Source organism: Balearica regulorum, chromosome 13, assembly GCF_011004875.1.
Source record: "Balearica regulorum gibbericeps isolate bBalReg1 chromosome 13, bBalReg1.pri, whole genome shotgun sequence".
Lineage (NCBI taxonomy): Eukaryota > Metazoa > Chordata > Aves > Gruiformes > Gruidae > Balearica > Balearica regulorum.
This window is the reverse complement of record NC_046196.1, coordinates 22333647-22356399: the sequence shown is the minus strand read 5'-3', so window position 1 is coordinate 22356399 and position 22753 is coordinate 22333647. Positions and strand designations below refer to the sequence as shown.

At 54.5% G+C, this 22753-nt stretch overlaps 2 protein-coding genes across 3 annotated transcripts in view; both read left to right on the top strand.

Moving 5' to 3' along the window:
- The window catches only part of EDC4 (enhancer of mRNA decapping 4), a 36163-nt gene extending 19726 nt beyond the window's left edge, over positions 1–16437 (top strand). Inside the window, exons 18-29 of one of the 2 annotated variants that reach the window (XM_075765203.1) lie at positions 366–829; positions 2543–2644; positions 3570–3722; positions 5099–5135; positions 6107–6287; positions 8754–8909; positions 9639–9754; positions 10408–10573; positions 11664–11850; positions 13071–13290; positions 14004–14167; positions 15493–16437. In XM_075765203.1, the coding sequence (XP_075621318.1) occupies positions 366–829; positions 2543–2644; positions 3570–3722; positions 5099–5135; positions 6107–6287; positions 8754–8909; positions 9639–9754; positions 10408–10573; positions 11664–11850; positions 13071–13290; positions 14004–14167; positions 15493–15685 (2139 nt within the window). In that variant the 3' untranslated portion in view covers positions 15686–16437. The remainder of the gene's footprint in view (positions 1–365; positions 830–2542; positions 2645–3569; positions 3723–5098; positions 5136–6106; positions 6288–8753; positions 8910–9638; positions 9755–10407; positions 10574–11663; positions 11851–13070; positions 13291–14003; positions 14168–15492) is intronic. The other variant, XM_075765204.1, reaches the window with a different exon arrangement.
- A 318-nt stretch (positions 16438–16755) lies between these two features.
- Positions 16756–19818, top strand: NRN1L (neuritin 1 like). The gene is made up of 3 exons (XM_075765491.1): positions 16756–16870; positions 19142–19301; positions 19389–19818. The coding sequence occupies exons 1-3, from the start codon at positions 16813–16815 to the stop codon at positions 19660–19662; spliced, it is 492 nt and encodes a 163-aa protein (XP_075621606.1). The 5' UTR covers positions 16756–16812; the 3' UTR covers positions 19663–19818.
- Positions 19819–22753: the final 2935 nt, after the last annotated feature.

The window sequence follows — 22753 nt, the reverse complement described above, 5'->3', positions numbered from 1 at the left end:
AAAACAGATTACAACCACAGCTTGAAATTGAAAAAAGCTTTCAGTCCAGGAGATACTCAATGTTAAAACTAACTTTTTCCCTCAAAGAGAAGGGATCCTGGAGCAGGGAGGTAGAACTGGTGTGACACTTTCTTTTGAAAGTGTGTTCAAACTATCCTTGGTTTAATTGTGGTGTTAGCCCAGGTGTGAGAGTCTGTTACAAGTCCTGGGGCCCTTCTCTGTCTGCTGAGCAGAGTGGGAGCACAGGGATCACAGGAGGAAAGGATACAGCTGGCTGTTTCCAGAGCTGGTTGGTGTAAGGTACCAGGGGCTCTTGGGGTGTCTCCGCATTACCCTGAAGGCTCCTGTTTGATTTTTGTACTCAGGTCGCACCAGGAAACTCCTCTCTAGCGCTGGAACTGCAGGAGGTGGAGCCCTTGGTGGTGCCCCAAGCTTCTCCCACCCGTGAGCGCTCTCCAGACGTCATTTCCTCTGCTTCCACAGCCATGTCCCAAGATATCCCAGAGATTGCTTCCGAGACCTTGCAACGCAGCTTCGCGGCAGCTCCGTCTGGGCTCCCTGCGGAGGTGCTGGAGCCCAGTCATCACGCAGACAGCATGGCATCCGCCGCCTCAGCCTTGCATTTGCTGTCTCCGAGGAACAGGCACAATTCAGAGCACAGCCACCACTCTTTGGACATGCCTCCAGTGGAGGTGGACAGACTGAATGCTCCATCATTGCTGGAGACTGCTTTAACTCAGGAAAATGCATCTTCTGACAGTGTTGTGAGTCAGCCGTGGCCAGCAGCTCCTGACATAACCAGAGAAACCAGGAACAGCATGGCAGACAGGTAATCACTTGGGTTTGTCTTGCTTAGGGCAGTTTCTTTGCAGTGGCCAAATCGCTACCTTGGTGAAAAGCTCTTACGTAGTGATTAAGCCGGAACAGTTCTCCATCCCTCCTTTCCTTAAAGGATCTGATGATTCAACCTTCCTGTGTGCTTGGTCTGTCTGTGTTGTGTCCTGAACTTCCTAGGCCAGCTCTAACAATTTGTGCTCTCTAACACCCCTTGCAGCATAAAGGATCTCTGTTAAGAAGGCAAAAAGTCTACTTTATTGGCCTTCATCTTCACCTGGGAATGGACACTTGAGATGAGATGATTATTTTTTTTTTGTACTCTGGAAATAAAACCAATACAAGCTAAATTCTGCCCCAGGTGATGCATTCCTGCATGCTTTTGTTGAAAGGAATCAATTAGCATATGTTTGACAGGTTTGATTATAGGTTAATTATTTATCTCTCTTCTAGGATTGGCTCTGTGCAGCTAGCATTGTAAATAAAGTACTTTAGAAGTCAGAAAATGAATGGCAATGTCTCTGTGGAGCAGGCATGCAGAATGGGGCAACATCACGTACTCTGCTTACCAGGAGCAAACTAATACACTGGAGCAGTGCTAGGATTCATCGCAGAATTCATGTCCCCATCTTGTAGTGGGATGGGAACTGCGAGATGCATCTGGCACCTCTGGAGCCCATCTAGACTGGGGCTGCATGCACCACGAGAGCCTGCAAACACCTTCCTTTTCTACAGGACTAGCAGGCTGAGAGTGTCCGTGTTTGTCCCTCAAACCACCCAGGGTTGTTCCCTTCCATCGGAATTGTGAGACAAAGGCCTCACCTTGTGCCTCCACACCTGAGGATGCTGCTTCAGGAAACGCTCTCGGTTCTGACGGCTGTGGGGAGGGCACTGAGGCCATGTCTACTCAAAGCGGTTTTGCTTTTGCTCATAATTTGAAGTTGAGAAAATACTTTTATAGGAGTTTGCAACTCCCCTCAATCCCACTCCATCTTTGAGTTCTTCAGGACTTCTCATATCAGAAGATCAGATATCTCTGGATCCAAGAGATTTTGTTTGTTTGTTTGTTTTACATTCCAGCTCAGTCAAGCCATCAGCCTATGTGAAAGTAGCAAGTGCTCTCTGCTGTCTAAAAATCTTCCTCCAAGCTGAATTCTGATAGACCTCGTTTACAGTTAGAAGCATGTGCAATTTTCTTTCAAAATCTTTACGAAACTCAGGCTAGATTCACTGTTACAATTGTGTTCTGTCTGGTAGAGCTAACCCTTTAAATTCACACGCTGCCTCAGACACCTGAAAGAACTGAGAAGCACTGATGATTTTTGCCCCAGTGATCAGTATTACTTGAGGAAAACCAAACCCAAGATGTTGCTATTCACTGAAGTACGCTATACTGCTCGTTTTGAGTACTGCCGTACTTGTCTTGCATGAATGTCTGTTGGGAGATTGTTCTTGGTTCATGCCTGAAGCATAGCTGAGCTGCTTCTCCCTTCTTAAGGCCCCCAGAAAAATGCACGGAGAAGTTTGAGTGTTTCCTGCCTTTAAACAACACCCGTGGCTTTCTGGCTCTGTGCAGATAGGTGTGGGGTTTTGTTTGGTATAGACCTTCTATCAGGATCTCTCATGAGAAGTGGAGTGAGCAAATATCCAAGCTGAAAGAGATTTTCATGATAGTATTTTCTCTTTTTTTTTTTTTAACCTCCTCTAGCCCAAGGGATGAGGTTGAAGAAAAGCACAAGAGCTCTTCCTATCATCGACACAGCTACCACCTGCTGCAGCATGACAGCCAGGATGCTAGTGCAGAACAAAGGTACCAGAGTGCTCAGCCCCCTCTCTCGCCCTGCATGGACTCAGTTCAGGCTGCATTCGTGCTTCTCTCCCCAGCAAGCCTTCACGTGTGGGGTGAATGTCTTTGCTTTGTCTCCTGACTTAACGCGTGTATGCTGTCCAGCTTCTGTAATGTTCTGATGACTTCAGCTGATCGTGACATTGGCCTCTGGGCACTGTCTCCAATTTACTGTCTGTAGGAAAAGCTTTGACTGTGCTGCTCCTAAGAGCATGGACGAAGCTTGGTTTAATTACCAGGGAAAACCTATTAAGGGATCAGTTTCCAAATACTGTGCCTTAGACAAGGTAGCGAGGGTATCCCAGGAGTTAGTTTCTCGTTTTTGACATCTTTGCTCCCTCATGAGCCACCCGAAAGCTCTGTGGGCACGTTCTGTGTGCCTGGCAAGCTCAGCCCTGTTTGACAGTTTCATAATCCACACTTCAATTCCGGCTGAAACGTGCAGCCTGTATTGACCCCACGGATCATGCACTTCCTAGGCTCAGCCTGATTCTCCCCCGTTCCTGCAATACTCGCTGCATTACGTGCTTTCTGGGTAAAGCTGTAAGGATGTGCTGTGCTTGGGTTCCGCGCTGGCTCGGCGTCACACCCTAGAGCGTACGTGCTAGCGTGCGTATGCAGCAAGAACAGACAGCATTCCGCCACGCTGCCTGAGCCGCAGAGACCCTTCGAGTCTTGTTACGCAGCGCTCGAGCTCAGCCAGGGTGGAAATGGAGCAGCACGTGCTGAGCTCCGTCTCTGTGTTAAAGACCAAGGTGGCAGGTGTCCTTAGCTGTGTGACTCTGGCCGTGTGTGGGTGAAGAGCGGCGTGTGACTCCCCTCCCCTTAGCGAAGGCTAACGCTGTCCAGTATTGCAAGTGATGTCCTCTCCCCTCCTGTTCCTTCATAGTGACCATGATGACGAAGTTGCGAGCTTGGCTTCTACGTCAGGTGGATTTGGTGCCAAAGCGTCTACGCAGAGGCTGCCTGTGAAGGACTGGAAAGCCAAGGCATCCCCCCGGGCTTCCCCAAAGCTAAAGCGGAAGGGCAAGAAAGATGACGGGTACGCTGGGCTTGCCAGAATCCAGGTGGCTGCGGGACCAGCCGTGCAGGGCCACAACCTGATGCAGCCGTTACAGCGAGACTAGGGTCTGAGGCTGGGCTGCAGCCGCGTGCTCCCAGCCCTCACCCCGTGCTGCAAACGGCAGTAACCCCGCAGGGAGTGTTGCTGGTTACTCGCTGTGGGAGTAGGGTCTGTACTACCTTTGTAGCTGGGGCTCAAAATCCAAACTGTAGCCTGGGCTTCGGAAGAACATGTGGGGAGGTAAATTGCGCGTTGTGGGGGGACGCTGGATCCGTTTGCCGGTTTCAGTGAAGGCTTCATTGGAACTGTGACGCTGTGAGTATAGCTTAACGCGGCCTCCGTTTCTAATTGCCTTCTGAGCGCTGGCACAGTGCCCTTGTTCAGCAGTACCTGTCGTTTTTTACCTGCTTGCTGCTTTTGCGTGTTTCTAAACATGCCCGTATGAATGTCTTGTAAGTGATGACTGATGACTGGAAAGGTCTGCCCGTGGCAAATCAGACCAACCTGTCTGCGTTAATGTGAGGAGAGCAGCACAGCTTCTGCACGGGGCGCTCTCCTCTTCTTGTGTTCCCATAGCCCCGTGATTTGGGTCTCTAGCTGTGCACATTACGTCAGAGATGGGCTATGGCATTAAGTTTCTGGCTTGGTCCTCTACTGTGACACCCAGAAGCTCTTAGTCTCTGAAATGACTTTCATTTTTCTTGCCTCAGGCCTTTTAAAGCTGCTGAATGGATGCTGTCTGGGAGCAACAAATGTTTGCTTTCCTTCTGGTAGCTTTTGAATAACCATAGGTCTGTGACTTTGATGGAGACGTGCAATATTAGTGGGTCAGCTCAGTGTTTTCCTTTATTCTGCTCTATATGCTGAAGTGCTTCACTAGTTTCTTCACCTTGAGAGCTGGAATTGTTCTAGATGATTTGACACTCGTTAATTCTATATTTAACAAACGGGTACTTGATTTTTCTTGTTAAATATCAGGAGACCTTCAAAAGTGGTTTGCCAAAGCCTTCCCTGGCTTTGAATTTGGACAAAACTGAAAAAATCAGTGGGCGTTGTTCTTTGTAATGGTCGTCATTAAGACTTGGTTCAAATCCCCTCCCTGCGAAGGGACCGGTCTGTAAGGAGCTTCAGGGCTTGTGGATAGTGCAGGTGATGGAGTCACAGTGCTGTAAGGACTGGGATTTCGTCACCTTTTCGTCACTCTTTGTGTTATACTAGGCAAAACAGAAGTATGAGCTGTTGGGTAAAATCTAAAGCAACCGTAAAACGCGTGATCTGTCTTGGCAGAAGACTTGGATAATAAAAGCAGCTAATTGACATAATTGGATTACTACTATTTCTCTGTTTATTTCCAGGGATGTGAATCAGTCGCCAAGATCATCCAACCACCAGGTGAGTCAGAGCTGCTCTGCAGTCTGTCCGAAGGCCACGATGCTTCAGCTGGATTTATTGTCTTACCTGAGAGAAAGTTCATCCCTGTTCCTCGAAGTACCGTGGGGCCCTGCTGTGCCCAAGCAGGCTGCGCTGGGGCTGCGCCTGGGCTTGGCATTGCTCTGTTCCTTGACTCCGCGCAGCAGAGAAGTTGCTGCTCGGTCCAGACCGATGGCTTTCTTCTCGCCTTTGCACGCCGATGTGCGTTTCTGTGTTCTCACAAGCCCTGTATCATCCAAAACTCTACCGCTCATTTCCTCTTCCCTGCCGAGATGACTCGCACGTGTCGGCGGCAGGATAAGCTGTTCCCAGCAAAGTAGAGAGTCGTGGTGGGACTGGCCTGTTGGAATTCCTTATCTCTGTTGATAGTACCTTCCTGTCTGGCAGGAAGTGCTCTCAGCCGAGTTGCGTACACTTCTTAAACTGCTCTTGATTCCCTCCTTCAGATATTTTGAGCAGGTGAAGAGACGATGAACTATACATCTATACTTCTCCAGTTGTTTGGTTATTCATGAGTAAGTGAAAGAGCTGAAAAAGTGCTCTGGGAAACCTCCTCCTTACTCTGCGGATTGCACAGCTCTTTCATAAGTGTTTGAGGTCATTATTTACATTCAGAGGCCTAAACGCTCTTGGTACCTGCCCAAAAGTGAATAGGAGGTTTTCTTCTGTTTTCTTTTAGATGCCAGAGCTTTGAAGAGAGTCTTGAATCTAAGCAACCATTTATGAATTCTGTGTGGGAATTTCATGTACTTTTTTTTTCAGTTTATTTCTTGGAACAAAAGTCTTAGAAATGGGCATTAAGCTGGCCCTGTTTTTCCGCTTTGTGTGTTACGCTTCAGTTCTAGGCACAGGGGTTGACTTCATACCTAACAGAAAGCTTGGACTGACCTCTGATCCTGTTAGAAATGAATGTTTGTCCTCTCCACATGTAGGTGACACCGGAGTTCCAGGATGAGCTGATGTGCATATTGAGGAGCCAACAGCGGGAGCTCTCTGAGCTGCGTCAGAACCAGATGGAGCTGCTGCAGAGACTCACGGATCACCTTGATGCCATCCAGAGCTCCCTTATGGGCCACGTGGAGAGGGTGATCGACTCCCAGCAGGAGCAGGAGCGTATCCTTGTTGGCAAATGTTGTGTGGGAGTTGAGTGGAAGGCTGTGAGGTGGACTAGAGACATAGAATCCCAGACTGGTTCGGGTGGGAAGGGACCTCACAGCCCATCCAGTCCCACCCCCTGCCATGGGCAGGGACGCCCTCCACTAGCCCAGGGTGCCCAAAGCCCCATCAACCTGGCCTTGAACACTGCCAGGGAGCCAGGGGCAGCCACAGCTTCTCTGGGCACCCTGTGCCAGGGCCTCAGCACCCTCACAGGGAAGGATTTCTGCCTCCCATCCCATCCCCATCTCTCCTCCTGCAGCTTCAGGCCATTCCCCTTGGCCTGTCACTCCCTGCCCTTGTCACCAGCCCCTCTCCAGCTTTCCTGGAGCCCCTTTAACAGGGACTGGAAGGGGCTCTAAGGTCTCCCCGCAGCCTTCTCTTCTCCAGGCTGAACAACCCCAACTCTCTCAGCCTGAGGTCTCCACAGCAGAGGTGCTCCAGCCCTCGCATCATCTCCGTGGCCTCCTCTGGACTTACTCCACCAGCTCCATGTCCTTCTTGTCCTGGGGACCCCCGAGCTGGACGCAGCACTGCAGGGGGGTCTCAGCAGAGCGGAGCAGAGGGGCAGAATCCCCTCCCTCGACCTGCTGCTCACGCTGCTGGACACGCAGCCCAGGACACGGCTGGCTTTCTGGGCTGCCAGCGCACATTGCTGGCTCATGTTGAGCTTCTTGTCCCTCAAGACCCCCAAGTCCTTCTCCTCAGGGCTGCTCTCCATCCGTTAAGGATTTTCCTCAGTCAATGAGGAAAACTAAGAAAGTTCAAGATCTTGGTGGTGTGGGCCGTAGGTGCAGTAGAATTGCCTGGCTGCAGTAGAATAACTATTCTGGTTCCTCTCAGTCCCTTTCTAAGGGCAAGAATCTCAGAAACAGAACAGAGAAGAACTGATACTTTCTCCATGCCACTAAATCTTCTAGTTACCCGTTAAGACCATAAGCGCTGCAACGTTGGAGTAGGCTAGTGGTGTACCTAATACATTATCCTGAAAAGTACTTTCTTTTGGTCTCTTCAAACCTGGTATCAGATTATTTGTACTGTATTGTGAATAGTCAGTTCCTGTACATCTTTTGCTCCACTGAATTTGGTCACGTTCCCCAGACCGAGCAGCTCTAGCCTGTCTCATGTCTGAAATCACTCTTAACTTCTGTGACGGGACAATGTTTGCTGTATTAATTAGTCTTGGATTTCCCTTTTTGAGCACGAGGCTGATAATTTCATAGATAATTCACACAGCTTTCTACTGAAGTTGGGACTCTAGAGCTATATTGTAATATTAGAATAATTTTCCTCTATCTGCACACCGTCATACCTGCACTGAATTTTGTCAGCAGCTGAATTGTCTTTTCATTGTTTGTTTTGTTGGTTTTGGGGGGTTTTTGGGGGTTGTTTTTTGTTTTGTTTTGTTTTTAAGATGAACGTGCATCTCGGTGTTTGTGTGTTGGCTTCCTCAGAGAGCTTGGTTGCTTCACAAGATGCTTTTATTAAGCCTGTGTTTGCTCCTCCTCGCTATACTGCTCGTATCCACCAATTCCATCCTGTAGAAACATTTTTACCGATTTGCTTTTTAGGGATATTCGGCTTCTTGGTTTCTATACTGGTTGTGCTGAGATGGAGCTAATTTTCTTCACAGCAGCTTGTATGGTGGTATGTTTTGGATCTGCGACCAAAACGACATTGATAACAGACTGATGTTTTCTCTGTTGCTAAACCCTGTCAAGGTCTTCTCTGTTTGTCACGCTGCTCCACCGGCGAGCAGGCTGGGGGTAGGCAAGAAGTAGGGAGGAGAGAGAGCGGGGACAACTGACCCAAGGGATGTCCCACACCCTGTAACACTGTGCCCGGCAGTAAAAGCTGGAGGCAGGACAGGGCGTTTGGAGTGACGACGTTTGTCTTCCCAAGTCCCCGTTACGCATGATGGAGCCCTGCTTTCCTGGGGATGGCTGCACACCTGCTCGCCGATGGGAAGTAGTAAATGAATTCCTTGTTTTGCTTGGCTCTCTTGTGCAGCTTTTGCTGTACCTGTTAAACTGTCTTTATCTCAACCCGTGAGCTTTCTCACTTTTACCGTTCCTGTTCTCTCCCCCATCCCGCTGGAGCGGCTGCGTGGGGCTGAGCTGCCTCCGGGGACAGCTAAGTTAACCCGCAGTGTGTAGGGAACACTGCTGCCGAGCTAGTTTTAGCTGTTTGGCGTTTCTACCTGCCTTCCAGAGCTCTTCTCTCACCCTGATCAGTTGTTTAAGAGCACCCTGTTGTTTCCAGGGACACATCAGCGATGCTACATAAACCCATCTGTCACCAGAGCCACAAATTTGCTGTCGCTGAGCCTCTGGAGGTGAGGCTAGTGTCTGTCTGTGTGGACAGGAGTGTTGAGGGTAGAGAGGAAACCTGTTGTTTGTGCTCCTTAACGTGCATTCTCATTAGAGAGAAGACTAGACCGAGTGCTGACGGAAGGACAGCAGCGCAACGGGCAGCTCCAGGAGCATCTGTCTCAGCAGCTTTCTCAGTCCCTTTCCACCGCTGTGTGTAACCGTCTGGAGAGGACCATTCGTGAGGAGATGAAGAAGACTGTACCCCAGTGTGAGTGGTGCTGCCTGGGTTTTGAAGGTGGATCCCTGAAGTTTGCCCCGTAGGGATTGAAAGCATGCTGTGTAAAAAATGTTGGCACTGTATGGAGCAGGAGTTAGGTTACATGAAGATTAGTCATTGCACTTTAAACTGTTGCGGGCCCCGCTGTAATCTGAGGAGTTGTGGTTTGGAAGGAGTATGAGGCTCCTGGAGGAGATGCTGTTCCAGAGAGTCTGGTCTGACCTTCTGTTACAATCCATAAAACCTCTGGAGTCTGTTCAGTGGAGGAAGGCAAAGGAAGCTAATGAGTTTGGACATGGTGAGACTTGACTGGGGCAAATTTAAACTTGCCTTTGCCCTTCCTTGAGGCACTGGCACCATCCATGTAAGGAAGCGTTCAAAGAAATGCTGGTGGGAAAGCCTTCTGCAGCCACCAGCGTCCACCAGTCTGCATGAAGCAGGGCCACTCGCTATTCTAGATCAGGTCAGCTGTGACTTTGTCTGGGCAAGTCTTGAAGGTGGGAGATCCCACAGCCTCTCTGGTGACTTCCAGAGCTGTACCACCTTCCTAACAAAAAGTTTCTCCTAATGTCTAACCTCAGTGTCCCAAGCCAGAGCTTGTGAGCATTGCTCCTCGCTGTGTCATATCCAAGAAGAGTTTGACTCTGTTTTCTTTTTTGGGTTTTGAAGTGTGACTCTAGGCTTAAAGCTGCAACTTTGACGTGTTTGTGTTGTGTCCAGGCATTTCCAAGAGCATGGACCCTGTCGCTGGCCAGCTCAATAACACTGTCGCCACCAAGCTTGCTGCTGTTGAGGGGACGCTGAAGGAGAGTATCACCAAGCTAGTGAAATCAAAGGTAAGGAGAACCAGACTGTAGCTTTTCCTGGGGGTGTTGAGTTGTCACCTGCCTGGGTAGTGACTCCTCGTACCTCTTCTCCTCACCTTTATCTCCAGGTAAGGTCAGTTTAGCTGCCAGTGGTCAAAGCTCTGTCCTGGTCTCATCAGGAGAGTGAGCTTGTCGTGTACCCCCCACCCGCTTTGCCTCGTTAGTGCTCTCTTTCATTTACCAAGTTCCTCATTTTTTATTAGAGAGTTCTCACTACAGCAGTGGTTTAGGGCCATCTCAATCAGCCGAGTGGTGGAAGTTTGGCTCTTCTGCTTTCTACTCTGTTCTCCATTTCTGCATTATTTAGGGAGTGGAAGCTTGTTACTTACAAGTGGGTTGTGGGGGGGAAGCAGGGGAAAGGAGCCGTGCCTGGCTGTGGCACCTTTCCCGGCTCTACAGCCGAAGCACAGGGACATCGTGGTGCCCTCGGGCAGCAGGTTCTCTGCCTGCTGCACTCGTGGTGCAGCCTGGTCAGCGGAAGGGGCCGAGGCAACGCGCGCTTCTGGCACCAGACTGTCCTTACCTGGCGTGGGCGCGCTGCGGGGACGTACGGTGTTTGTTCACGTCGTTAGGCTGCAGCAGGCTGTTAATTTTCTGGAATCTCTTCTGTGTGTGCTTGTAAGAACCTTACAGACACCGTTGTGAGGGCAACGGCCGATACCCTGCAGGGGCCGATCCAGTCGGCTTACAGGGAAGCATTTCAGAGCGTGGTGTTGCCAGCCTTCGAGAAGAGCTGCCAGTCCATGTTCCAGCAGATCAATGACACCTTCAAGCAGGGCACGCAGGAATGTGAGTAGGTTTTCTCCTCTGAGTTTTCTCTGCGCAGCGTATTTGCAACAATTTGCCCTTTTCTCATGTCTTTGCCTTTCAGAGTTTCACTGGTGACTGTTAACCTCTTAGCCCATCTGCGTGCTCCGTTTCACACTTGGGAAATAGAAGCAGAAGTGAGGAGGGTTTTGTGGGTCATACTATAAGAACAGAGATTTGGCTCTGCTCTCTGTAGCTCACGCAGCAAAACACTTGGCCTCATTCTGTGAATCTGTGACTTCATCTATGGAGTAGTAAATGGCTTGGGGAAAGTTTAGAGAAGGGTACAGGGATGATCCAGAGACTAAATAGTGGCTGAGCAGTGCAGGTGTGGTCAGGCTGGAAAAAACAAAACTATACTCTTAAGTAAAGAAAATTATATGCTGATGCACTGGAGAAGATCTTTCCTGTTCTCAGGCTTGGGATCCAGTTCCTTGGCCTTCTGGCAGGCCAGGCAGGTATTACTCTGCAGAGCTGGTTTCTGAGGGGACCTGAAGCTGGCTAGTGCTGGCACAGCGACTTCTCGTCTCCGTAGATCTGCAGAGTGTCTCCAGCTGGTGCTTGTTTTGTACCTTTCCTTTTCCTCACAACTCTCCCAGAAGTAAATAGAGCTTATATTCTTCTCCCATTTGATCGGACTAATTCATATAATATTTTAAAATGCAGCTTTTTGATCTCTACAGACGTTACATTATTTTTGCGAGGAATGTTCCTCCTCTGTCTCCACTGGCATTGAACTCCATCACTAATGCCGATCCCAACTCGCACTGTGTAGGAAATCAAATACCCTCACTCCCACCTTTATGTGGCCCTGAACAAACAGTGTCTGTAGAGGTCTGTCGCAAGAGAACTCATGCCTTGGGTGCTGTATCGTGTAATCCTGCGTGGTGGGGAGGCTGGCAGCAGGGTTCCTAGGTCTGTGTAATGCAGCAGGGTGTATTGTCCCCTCTCTCCTGGTGTTCGTACGCCGGCTCAGTAATCTGTTCTCCTGGAGAACGTGCAGCTGGATTTCTGCCCTGACAATCTCCACAGGTACCGGTGGCCCAAACATCTTCCTCTCTGGTTGTTGCAGATATCCAGCAGCTTGAGACTCACTTGAAGAACAAGAAGGTACGAGAACAGGAGGTCCGGGACCCGCTGCTGAATCAGCTTCGGCAGCTCGTCAGCACCTTCCAGAGCACCACCGAGCAGCTGGCTTCCACCATCGCAGCCAGCGTCCACGCTGAGGTCCAGCATCAGCTGCACATTATCGTGGGCAAGTAAGTTGGCAACTGGGCTTGTGGAAAGAGATGTTGGTGAGACGTATACCTGCGTGTAACGAACACCTCTTCCTGCTTAGTTGTGGAAACAAGCCATTTGCCACTGTAGGGCTCCTTGTTGGCTTGTGCACAGTATGGGAAAGGGTGTGAGCTGCGAGTACAAACAAAAGACGGTTTCTAACAACCAACTGCAACGCTGCTGCATCTGAGAGCTCACAGGGTCCTGCGTGCGTGTTGAAGGACAGAAGGACCTAAGGCAGCCCAAAAGTACTGACTAGCCTTCCTGTTTTAAAATGTTCTTCTGGTCTTTTGAAGGATTTTCTCCTTAACTCTGTGTCCTCGGACACACTGACAGTTTCTGCAGGCTGCTCTGTCCTCCCAGCTGCTTTGCAGCGATTTGTGCTTGGCCATCCTGGTTTCAAGGTGCGATCCCAGCGGTGCCTTCAGCATATTCACACCATGAGGCCAATGGCCAGGCGTTAAGATTGGCCAGTGGTCACCTGCAGGGCAGAATGCTTCTGTCTATTTTAAGCTACTGGAACATATGTCAGAGCGCATTGGGGTCTTCGATGCAGACCAGGCTTGCCAGGAAGGCTGCCAGACTAAATTCTGGTCTCCTTGCATGGGCTGTCCTTGCTCCCAGGGAAGTCCTGCTATTCTACCTGTAGTAGAGCAGGTTCAATGCTTTGTACCTTTTGTAAGAGGGGAGGATCTGGCCCTTGGGGGGGAAAAGGTGTAACACACAGCAGTGGAGCCTGCATTGTGACCTGGTCTTGAGCAGAGAAGTCAGAGGCTCGGTGGAAGCGCGTTCTCATTCTAAAGGTGTCAGCTGCAGGGTAGGAAACTCCATCTAACAGATCTGAAGTAGAAAGCTGAGCCCGCTCGGGGATGAACCTAGAGCTTTGCAGCCTTGTTGGTAAGCCAGAGGCATTAAAGATTTAAAACACTGTATAACGAGAGACTTGGCTCCCCGAAACATCGCTTTCCTGCACAGAATCCCAGCATCTTCCACGTGCACCTTGGGACGCTGTGGTGTTGGCCGCAGAGCTGCGTTTCCGCTGCCTGTGCCTCAGAGCGGTTTGTATTAACCCTTTGGGAGCTGTGGTGCGATAAGCAAGCCAGCCTGTGCTTTCTCGCTGGCACAAGCTCCGTGCAATGGAGTCCCTCAGCTCTTCATTTTCAGAGACGCCTGTTTGTGGTGTTTTCTTTTTGTTTTTTAGCATGCAGGAGTCTATTTTGGCCCAGGTGCAGAGAGTCATTAAGGGAGAAGTGAGCCTGGCGATGAAGGAACAGCAAGCAGCTGTCACCTCCAGCATCGTCCAGGCAATGCGCTCGGCGGCCGGGACTCCGATCCCCTCTGCTCACTTGGATTTCCAGTCTCAGCAAACTCATATCCTTCAGCTGCTCCAGCAGGGACACCTCAACCAAGCTTTCCAGCAGGTACCTAGGCTTCCTGGTAGCGGGCATCGCTGCTTGTCGGGAGGTGGAGTAGGGGAAAAAGAGCTCCTCGAGGTGGGCACGGAATCCCACAGCAACTCGTACAGGAGCTGGCTACAAGGTGTGTAGCAGCAGACTGCTCGAGGGGTGCAGGTCATGCCAGAGCCGTGCAGGTTCCATGATTCGGTGGCAGTTAAGTTCCTTCTTCCCTACCCTGTTGGGACACGGTCAGGGCTCCAGTAAGCCAGAGTGGTTTGCCATCAGCGGTGGCACGTGGCGCACCCCTGAAGAGCAACAGCTTCGTAAGCCTCTCCAGGCAGATCTACCAGCTGGGGCCTGACCTTGCCTTTGCCTTTGAACGCGTAGGCAGATCCGTTTGAGTCGCTGCAGACAAACTCCTCTGGGAATACCAGCAGTGCTGTGCCACTGGGCTGGCTCGGGATGCAAACACGGTCCTGCTCTGTCCTAACTGTACTCTGCTGCCCTCTCCGTGGTCTGTTCTGCTTAGAACAGCCACAGGTGTCCTCTGAGTATAGACTGAGAGCCTAAGCACGGCCCTGCTTGCATGTACAGCAGGCTTTGCAGGGAATTCTACTCCCAGAGGAGGCTGGTGAGCCACTGAGCTGCCCCGAGGCAGCGGGCTGCCTCGCGCTCTGTCCTGTGTCCCTCACCCGCCTGTGGCTTCCTCTGCATTTCTACGTGCGTCTTCCTTGCAGGCTCTAACAGCGGCTGATCTCAACCTGGTCCTGTATGTCTGTGAGACTGTGGATACTCAGCAAGTGTTCGGACAGCATCCATGCCCGCTGTCCCAGCCTGTGCTGCTCTCGCTCATTCAGCAGCTCTCCTCGGATCTGGGTACTCGTACGGAGCTGAAGTTGAAGTGAGTATGATCAGAGTGCCGGGTCTGAACCTGTGCAGACCTGCTCCTGGTTCTAGCTTTACGTTCCCTGCCTGGGAGGGGAAGGCGATACTTTGATGAAGGCTGGAGGTTCTGTAGCCTGTCACTGGCGTGGGAGCAACCGGTAGGGACTTGGAAAAAGAGGCAGGCATTGCCACGGAAAGCTTTGCTGCCCGGAGGTAGGAGGAGGAGGGGTACTCGCCTGTGAGTGCTGTTACCTCCTGGATTGTCGCCCGTAAATATCTGTGGGCCGTGCAGCGATCTCCTTCAGCCAAGGAGCAATTCCCCTGGGGAGGCAAAAGAGGAAGGATAGTCCTGTGATTCCCGGACAGCTCAATACCCAGAGCCGCTTTGCTCTGTCCTCAGTTCTTCACCTGCCACTGGACATCGTGTCAGCAGTGTCTCATCGTGACTGCCAGACAGGTTCAGTGGGAGGTGGCAGTAGGAGCTACTGGAAGTAACGTCTGTTAGATGTTCTAAGCAAAGCTCGTGTGACAAAATAGTGACTGTGCTGATATTTGCCATGAACGATTTTAGTGAGTCAAAACCCTTTATCCGCCCTAAAAAACCTAACTTGTTAAGGTCCCTGCAGGTTTGGACTGTGGCTTGTATGGAAAATGACTGAAATTGAGGTTTTAACTCAAGTTAACAATAGGGATAAAGCAAACTAGAAAACCTGAAACAGAGCTTTAAGTTACAGACGAGCCGGTAATGGGAGTTAAGGTTGCTGCTGTGTGGGTTCAGGCTGGCCTGTTAGTGAAAACAGGCAGTCACCGCCTCGCCTTACCCTCGGGCTGCGGTTGGAAAGTCTGTGGCTCCTCTGAACTTCAGAACGGCGTGTAGTAAAATTCTTGCTCTTCCCCCCACACCTCCAGGAGACCTTAAATACATCCCTACATGAAACAAGCCTTGCTGCTGAGCATTTTTACTGCCTGATGAGTGACTAATTCTGCTTATGCTAAAAAAGACATCAAAGAAAATACCTACAGAGCTGTGACCAGGCGTGGCCTGTGGCCAAGTGCCACCTCCAGCTCTGCGGGGAGTTGTAGCTCGCTGTTGAGCCTGCCTGGTTCCAGCAGCCGGGCTGTGTTGCACGTCCTGCAGGCTACAGGCTGCCCTGCCTGTTGATGAAGGGAGAGGTGGCCTCTGCTGTGAGTCAGTGACGTTTGTTTTCTGATGGCTGAACGTACTGCACTGAGTTTGGGTGGGTGGGGGAGTGGAATCATGCATCTTGGGTGCTAAAATGAACCGAATCGGATTGGGATTGCACGTTGGGTTTGGTTCTAACCCTGGTCTCTCTCCTTCAGTTACTTGGAGGAAGCCGTGATGCACCTGGACCAGAGCGACCCCATCACCCGAGACCACATGGGGTCAGTCATGAACCAGGTGCGGCAGAAACTCTTCCAGTTCCTCCAGGTGGAACCCCACAACACGCTGAGCAAGCCGGCCCGGCGCCTCATGATCATGCTCCAGGGCCTGGTCACCCCCGGCATGACTTAGGAGGACCTGGCTACCATGTGGGCTGCTCCACGGAAGCCCACCCAGCAGCTCCAATAGTTACTAACCACGTATGGCTTGTGTTAAGAGCTCTTGCCAGGAAATCTGTCAACATGTGTGTGATGTCTCTAAGGCAAACGCCACCTGTGTATAGTCCCAAATAGTCACTGAACGCTCACTTGGCTTATTTTTCCTAAATAGCCTCTTTTTGAGAGAGTTAAGTCTCTTCTTCACCTGCCCACCCGTCCCTCAGGCCTGGCTGGCAGTCCACGTCGCATTCAGCAGAAGCTGGTGCATTTCTTCCCCCTTTAGCTCGGATTCTGCTGCCGTGAGCAGAGAAGGGAGGTGCACGCTGAGCCCCGGAGCGAGGGGGCGGCCGGGGACGTGTGCTCCTTGTTGACCAGAACCTTGTACCTGTATCTCAGTCAGGGACTCGAAGTCTTCCTCCCAGGGGGGTGAGTGGCTGGCAAGGGGCTTTCATTATTTCCAGCTCGGCGGTGGGGTGCCCAGCCCCTCCTACGTGGTGCTGTGCGACCCATGGAGGGGCTCGGGGCTGGGATGGTTGGGCAGCAGCAAGCTGTGCCTGCCCTGGGGGGGGCATCGGTTCTGTTGTGTATCGGAGCATGTCCATGGTTCAGAGATTAGTTTTGATTTTACACCAGGGCTTTTCTTTTTATCTAAATTTTGACTTTTTTTTTTTTTTGAAATAACATTAAGAACAATTCAATAAACAACTTTTTGAGAAAAAGAAAAAAGGGTTGTGCTGCAGAGGAAAGGCTGCAGGGCCTTAGGAACCAGTCCTGGGTGGGGCTTGGAGGGCCAAGCTCCCGGGGCCAGGATCCCCTTTTTTCCCCAGATCGTCCCCCCGAGTCTCTGCTGGAGCTTCCCGGGGCGCTGCCAGCGGGGTGCTGCGGTCCGGCCCTCCCCGGCGTTGGGTGCGGAGGGCGGTGGGCTGCTGCCCGCCGGAAGGAGCCACTCTTTCCCCTTTCCACCCCGAAAAAGCGGCTCTTTCCTGCTCCTCGCTGCCGGGCGGGGCGGGCTCGGGGCGGGCCCGGGGCGGGCCCGGGGCGGGGCGGCGGCTCCGGGGCTGCCGGCGGCGGCGGAGCGCGGAGCACAGGCGGGTCCGCACCATGGGCTGCGGCTGCTGGCGGCTCCTGGGCGTCGTGTGCCCGCTGCTCCTGCACCTCGGTGAGTGCCGGCGGGGCGGCGAGACCCGGGAACCGCTCCGTGCCGGGGCTGCCGGGGCTCGGACCTCCCCGGGTTCTCCCCGCCGGGGCCGGGGGAGGCGGGCGGGTGGGAGCGGGACCTCCGGCTGCGTTGCCCCCGCGCCGCCCGTACCCCCTGTCGCTGCCGGAGCGGGGCGCCCGCCTGCCCCGAGGCTCAGCGACCCGCCGTTACCCCGCGTCCTGCCGTCCCGCAGGGCCGGGCAAGGAGGAAAGCGGCTTCGCAGCCCGGGGGTCCCTCTGCTCGGGCGGGGACAGTCCCCGGGCTCCGGCTCCCCAGCCCGGAGCAGCGCCCCAGGGCAGCCCTGGTCTGCCCACACCCCCCCCCCGCTCCCGCTGCCTGTCCCTGCCTGCCCTCCCTCACCCGGGGCCTGGAGGGCATCCTGCCCGCTGGGGAACGATCCTGCGCTTCGCCGGCACCAACGTGCCGCCTTCACGCTTTCCCGCTCCTTCCAGAGCCGAGGGACGACACCGTCCGGCGACACCGTCCGGCTCTGGGTGCAGCGGTACCCAGCGGCATCCCTGCCCCAAAGAGGGATGCAGGAGCCCCGGGGGCTGACCTGGCGCGGCGCTGCACGGAGAGGGGAGGATGGGGATGGCCAAGCCTGGGGCAGGTTTTGGGCTCGGAGGGTGGATGATTCAGGCCCTTCCTTCCCTAGAAGCTGGACGGCCACATCAGCGCTTGCCTGGAGCCAGCAACGCTCTGCAGCACCCTGGGCTCCCTCCCTGCCTTTCCCCTGGGGCTCCCTCCCTGCCGGAGCCGGGGGCAGGTTTTTCCTGATTTGCCCCCCTGGTTTCCCCTGCCTGCCCTGCCCGGCCTTGTGCCCAGGGAGCTGGCGGAGGGGAGGGCTCGCGCTGGGCATTAGAGGAGCCCAGGAGGCCAAACCCCAGCCAGTGACAGGGACCGGCCGGCCGAGGGAAGGGGTCTGCTGGCCCGACCCTGCCATGCAGCCGCCATCCTGGGGCCGGTGTGTCCCTGGGCTGGTGGGAGACACGCTTGTTGCCTGGCTGGATCAAAAGAGGAGCAACGGATCCCACTTTCTCCATCGCTACCTGCGATGTTTGAGAGCCGTGTGGCTGGCATCATTCCGAGAGTTTCCTTGGTGATGCGATCGGGGGGTTTCTCATTGCGAACACCCGCTGTGCCCCATGACGGGCTGAGGTTTCAGGCTTGCCCTGGTGCTAGTCTCGGCCACAGCCGCTTTGCTCAGGGCCGTGTTCCAGGGGTGCAGGCATGGGATGCCAGCGGCACGGCACACAGCTCCCTGGAGACATCCTGCCTGCCTTGGCAGCCACTGGGCTACTTTCAGCTTCTTCTGGGGGCTCCTTCCTGTGGGGGACCCCTCCAGGTCTGTTCTCATGTCTTTTTAGCACCCTCAGCTTAGCGAGCTCCCGGGCGCACACGCATGGCGCTTCCGAAAGTCTCACGCCTCCCGTGACTTGGCCCTGCGGCACCCCAGGGCAGAGCTGAGCCGACCATGCAGCATTTCCCTGTGACCCAGCCACACGCCAGCTCTTTGGGGGCTTCCCCCAGCCCTGGATGGCGCTTGCAGTCGTCCCCAACACACCCCGTCACACCCCGTGGCTGGCACTGGCGTTCGGGCAGTCCCTGTGGTTCATCCCTGCGGAGCAGAGCAGGGAACTGAGGCTTCTCAGGGTGAAGCAGCTGGGGTTGCACTGGTGCCTTTTGCCTTTTCCTTTTTGCCTCTTCCTCTTTTCCTCTTTTCCTTTTTACCTCTTCCTCTTTTCCTCTTTTCCTTTTTGCCTCTTCCTCTTTTCCTTCTCTCCCACTGCGGTTAGAGCAGGAACTCCAGCTTGAGGAGCCTTTGCTTTTGCTGATTTTTTTTTTTTTTTTTTTTTCCCCTGTTGTAGTCACAAATTAATCTTTGCTGTTCGGGGATAAAAGCCGGGACAGATGGCTCCGGGGAGAGCCTGGGAGGTCCGACACAAAGCGGCCGGCACGCTGCTCTTCCCCTGCGGCCGATGGCAGCATCGCTTACGGGGTCATCACATCACGCCGCGTCGTGCTCCCAGGCCAGGAGCAAAGGTTCACTCCGAGCGCCCAGGGAGAGGATGCCGGCGGGTCCGGCGGGATGTGGGAGGGGGTGTCAGCCCCTCGACACATTTTGGAGCCTGGTGCCACCCCCACCTGGTGCTACCTACCCCTGAGCCGGGCAGGCGATGGTCTTCAGGGGTGTCTGCGGGGGCTCAGCTCCGTCTCTCCTCTCCCCCGCAGTCGCGAGCCAGGAGCCCATCAGCATGGCGGGGAAGTGTGACACCATCTACAAGGGCTTCGCCGGCTGCCTCATCAGCCTGGGGGACAGCATGGCCCAGAGCGTCCGGCGGCAGCGGGAGGAGGACGGCGAGGAGGCGCAGGAGCTGGACACCATCTGCAAGTGAGTGTCCCCGTCCCCGCGGGAGCTGCTGGGACGGCCAGGTGACCTGCCACCAGCGGTCCCCCTCGCTCCTGCCCATCTCCCCAGGTCCTGGGACGACTTCCATGCCTGCGCCAGCGAGGTGCTGTCGAGTTGTCCCGAGGAAGCAGCCGCCATCTGGGAATCGCTGCGCCAGGAGTCCCGCAAGATCCAGTTCCAGGGGAACCTGCAGGAGCTGTGCAGCGCCCGGGGACGCCTGGCCAGCGCTCGTGGCTCACCGGCCACCAAGACCAACCAGGCCACGCTGCGGGGCTCGGCCACCCCCCCTCATCCCCGTCTCCTAGCGTTGCTGGCGCTGCCGCTGCTGGTGCCCCGGCTCTAGCGCTGCCCGGCCGATGCCCTGGGTCAGTCCCCCGGCGCCGGCCAGGCACTGGCACCTGCGGTCCTCGCCGAGCCCACCTCCTCCCGGGCATCCCTCGCGGGGCACGGTCCTCTCCTGGAGCCCTTCAGATGGATTTATATTTATATTAAAAGACGCTTTTACATTTCTCCTGTCTCTCTGCTGTGGGATGCCCCTTGTGCCTTTCCCAAGCTCCGGGTTTGCTCCGGGGATTGGAGGGGAGCCGGTCCCTGGACCAGCCCCGGGGAGGGTCAGCGGGGAGGCTCTGTGGCTCTGCCCCCCCGGCGCATCCCCAGCAGCCACCCCGGGCAGCCCACGGGACGCCGACGGCCTCGGGGAGGGCTGGGCTGGCGATTCCCACCACCCTGCTGGTCCCTGCCAGCTGCTCCTCAGGGCTCGACATAAAGGGTATTCCCTTTAGAGATGGGTCAAATGGTGTCTTTATTGTAAGGGGCAGCGCAGGAAAACACCGGTAGCTTGTCCTCAGGTAGGCATCTCCAGTGGCATCAGACAATTTTCTGAAAGAAATCCCATTTCCATCTCTTATTTTGGTCCTGCTATATTTGGTCCTGTTAACGGTCATGAAGGAAATTGGGGTTTGCAGGGAAATGAGGAGGGTTTTTTAGCTGAGATGATCTAGGTGAAGAAAAGCAGGGAACCGAAGCTCTCATCCAGGTCCCAAGTGGGACTCGTTGAAGTTAAACCAAGTGCCGGAGTTTAACGTGGCTGTGTCCATCGATGGAAGATCCTGTTATTCCCATCCCTGTTGCCATTACGCTGCAAACTGCAGGTATTTTTTTTCCTAGCATACTAAAACCCATCCTGGCAAACGGGTTCCCCTAGGTGCAGGTTGGTGAAGGGACCTCCCCGTTCTCCAGGGAATGGCCATCTCCCCCTGCCCGCCATCTAAAGGGACGTTCAAACGGTACATGGGCCACCCCACCTATTCCACGGATCAACGGCTCCTGGCTGGCGCGGCCCCGAGACTCCGGGTAGATCTGGAAACCATCCCACTCGGTAAAGGCAACAGCACCCTGACCGCCAAAACCCTCCGGCCAACGTGAGTGCCACCGGGTCCTGGACCTGCCACAGCCGTGTCTGCCGCGCCAGGCTCAGCCGCGAGCGGGAGCGGTGAGAAGAGCAGCCACGTGCTGTGAGTAGCGAGTTGCTGCAGTGACTTTGGTCCCTGGGGCGACTCCAAGGCTGTCCCAAAAACATCCCGTGTCTGAAAGTCTTCAGCGTGCGAGCAAGAAGCTCAGTTATCACTGTCTTCATGGGGCCGGGGGAAATTATTGCTCGTTTTGCTGCAAAACCTCTTCCTGCCATGTCTGGTCACTCAAACGTGTGATCCCCAACCTCTGGGATGTCACCACGGCTGCTCCGGTCACCTGCGCCCTCCGGGGCCGGGAAATGCTGCCAGATTGTGCTGTGGTGCACCCCGGGGGGGCTGAGCGATCCCTCAGCTTTACGGGGACGCCCCGTATTTATTGCCTGTTATTTGTTTCATTAACCAGCCAGGAGCTGCCTTGGGGAGGGACACAAAACATGGCGGGGGGGGAGTGGGGACAGGCTCCCGGCGGCCTTTGCCGGGGAATGGTGCCGAGTCCCCCACAGGACGTCGTCCCAGCTCTCCTTGGCCGGCAGCTGCCGCTCCCCGTGTTTAACGCCGGCGCCGGGGGGGATAATCCGCCGATTCTTTCCTTTCCAGTTCCTGACAATCCTGTGTTTAAGGGTGAATTAGTGCTGGATCCCCACAGGGTGGTTAAGAGGATAAACGCCGGACAGGCGCCGGCCACGCACCATGCGGCACCCGTCGCCCTGCCGGCACCTCCGCGGAGCCGGGAGCGGTGGGCTCGCTGCCGCGGGCTGCTGCCCATCGTCCTCTGGCGGGGTGGCGGGAGGTGGCTGGGGAGCTGGGGGCCTCTGCCAGGCCGTCACCACAATGGTGACACCAGCGTGCACCAAACCGCGCCCCTTCGATCCAGCCGGGAGCTTGTGGGTGCCTGGGAAGGCCCACGAACACCCCCCAAACGCGCGGGGGGTTTGATCCTGCACACAGAAAGATGTGCCGCACGTGTCCCACGCCCTGGAAGATGTCACCACACGTGTCCCACGCCCTTGGCTGTGTCACCACGTGCCCTGCACACCAGCGCGTGTCACCACGCGTGGCCCGCACCCTTGGCTACGCTGCCGCGCGTGTCCTGCAGCTGGAAGGTGTCCCCATACGTGACGCCAGCGTGTCCCCACACAGTCTGTAGGCTCTGGGGAGCCGGGGCTGGGATTTGGGGATGCAGGGCAAGGATGGGCCTGGGGGTCACCGCAGCTTGGTGACCCCCCATGGTGCAAGGGTCCTTAGCAGAGCATCACCCTAAACCCACCGTCACCGTGTCACCCCCAGTCCTCCTTCAAGGAGGTGCCTGCAAGGCCGGGAGCAGTAGTGTGAGAGCAAGGACAGGCATGCTGACCCGCGGGAAAGCTCTCCGGGTGCTCCGAAATCATGAGAAGCAGCTGGTGTCTGTCCTCCCGTTGGGTTCAAGGGTTTGTGGCAGGGGTTTGGGACTGTCCTGCGGCCACGTTCCACCACGGGAAGGGACAAAGTCCTCGTTCCTGCCCCCCAAACTGAACAGCTGGCTCCCGGCACACTGGCCGGCATCGTAAAGAGCTGCCCCGGCTGAAACCCGCGGTCGCTGGACGGGGGGACGGGGACTGCTGGCCCCCGGCACCGGGTGCCTCTGAGCACCGGGCGTGCTGTGAAAACCCATCGCTCCGGTTATGAAACTCCAGCGACCTACTTTACACTCCCTGCTTTTGTTCTTAATTCCCAGATATGGCTGCTCTCCAGATTTTGCCCATCAAGGCAAATTAATTGGAGTAGATCCTAATTTGCTCTCTGCTATTCTTTGGGCAGAAGATTAAATGCTCTGCAGACATTATCTCCCTCTCTCTTTTCTGAGACAAACCTGAATTATTAAAAAAAACCCCAAAACCGAAAGGGGATAAAGGAAGGCCAAGTTAGGTTGAGTTGATGTTTGAATTCACTTTTTGTAATCGCAGACGGGGCCGGGGAGGCCCC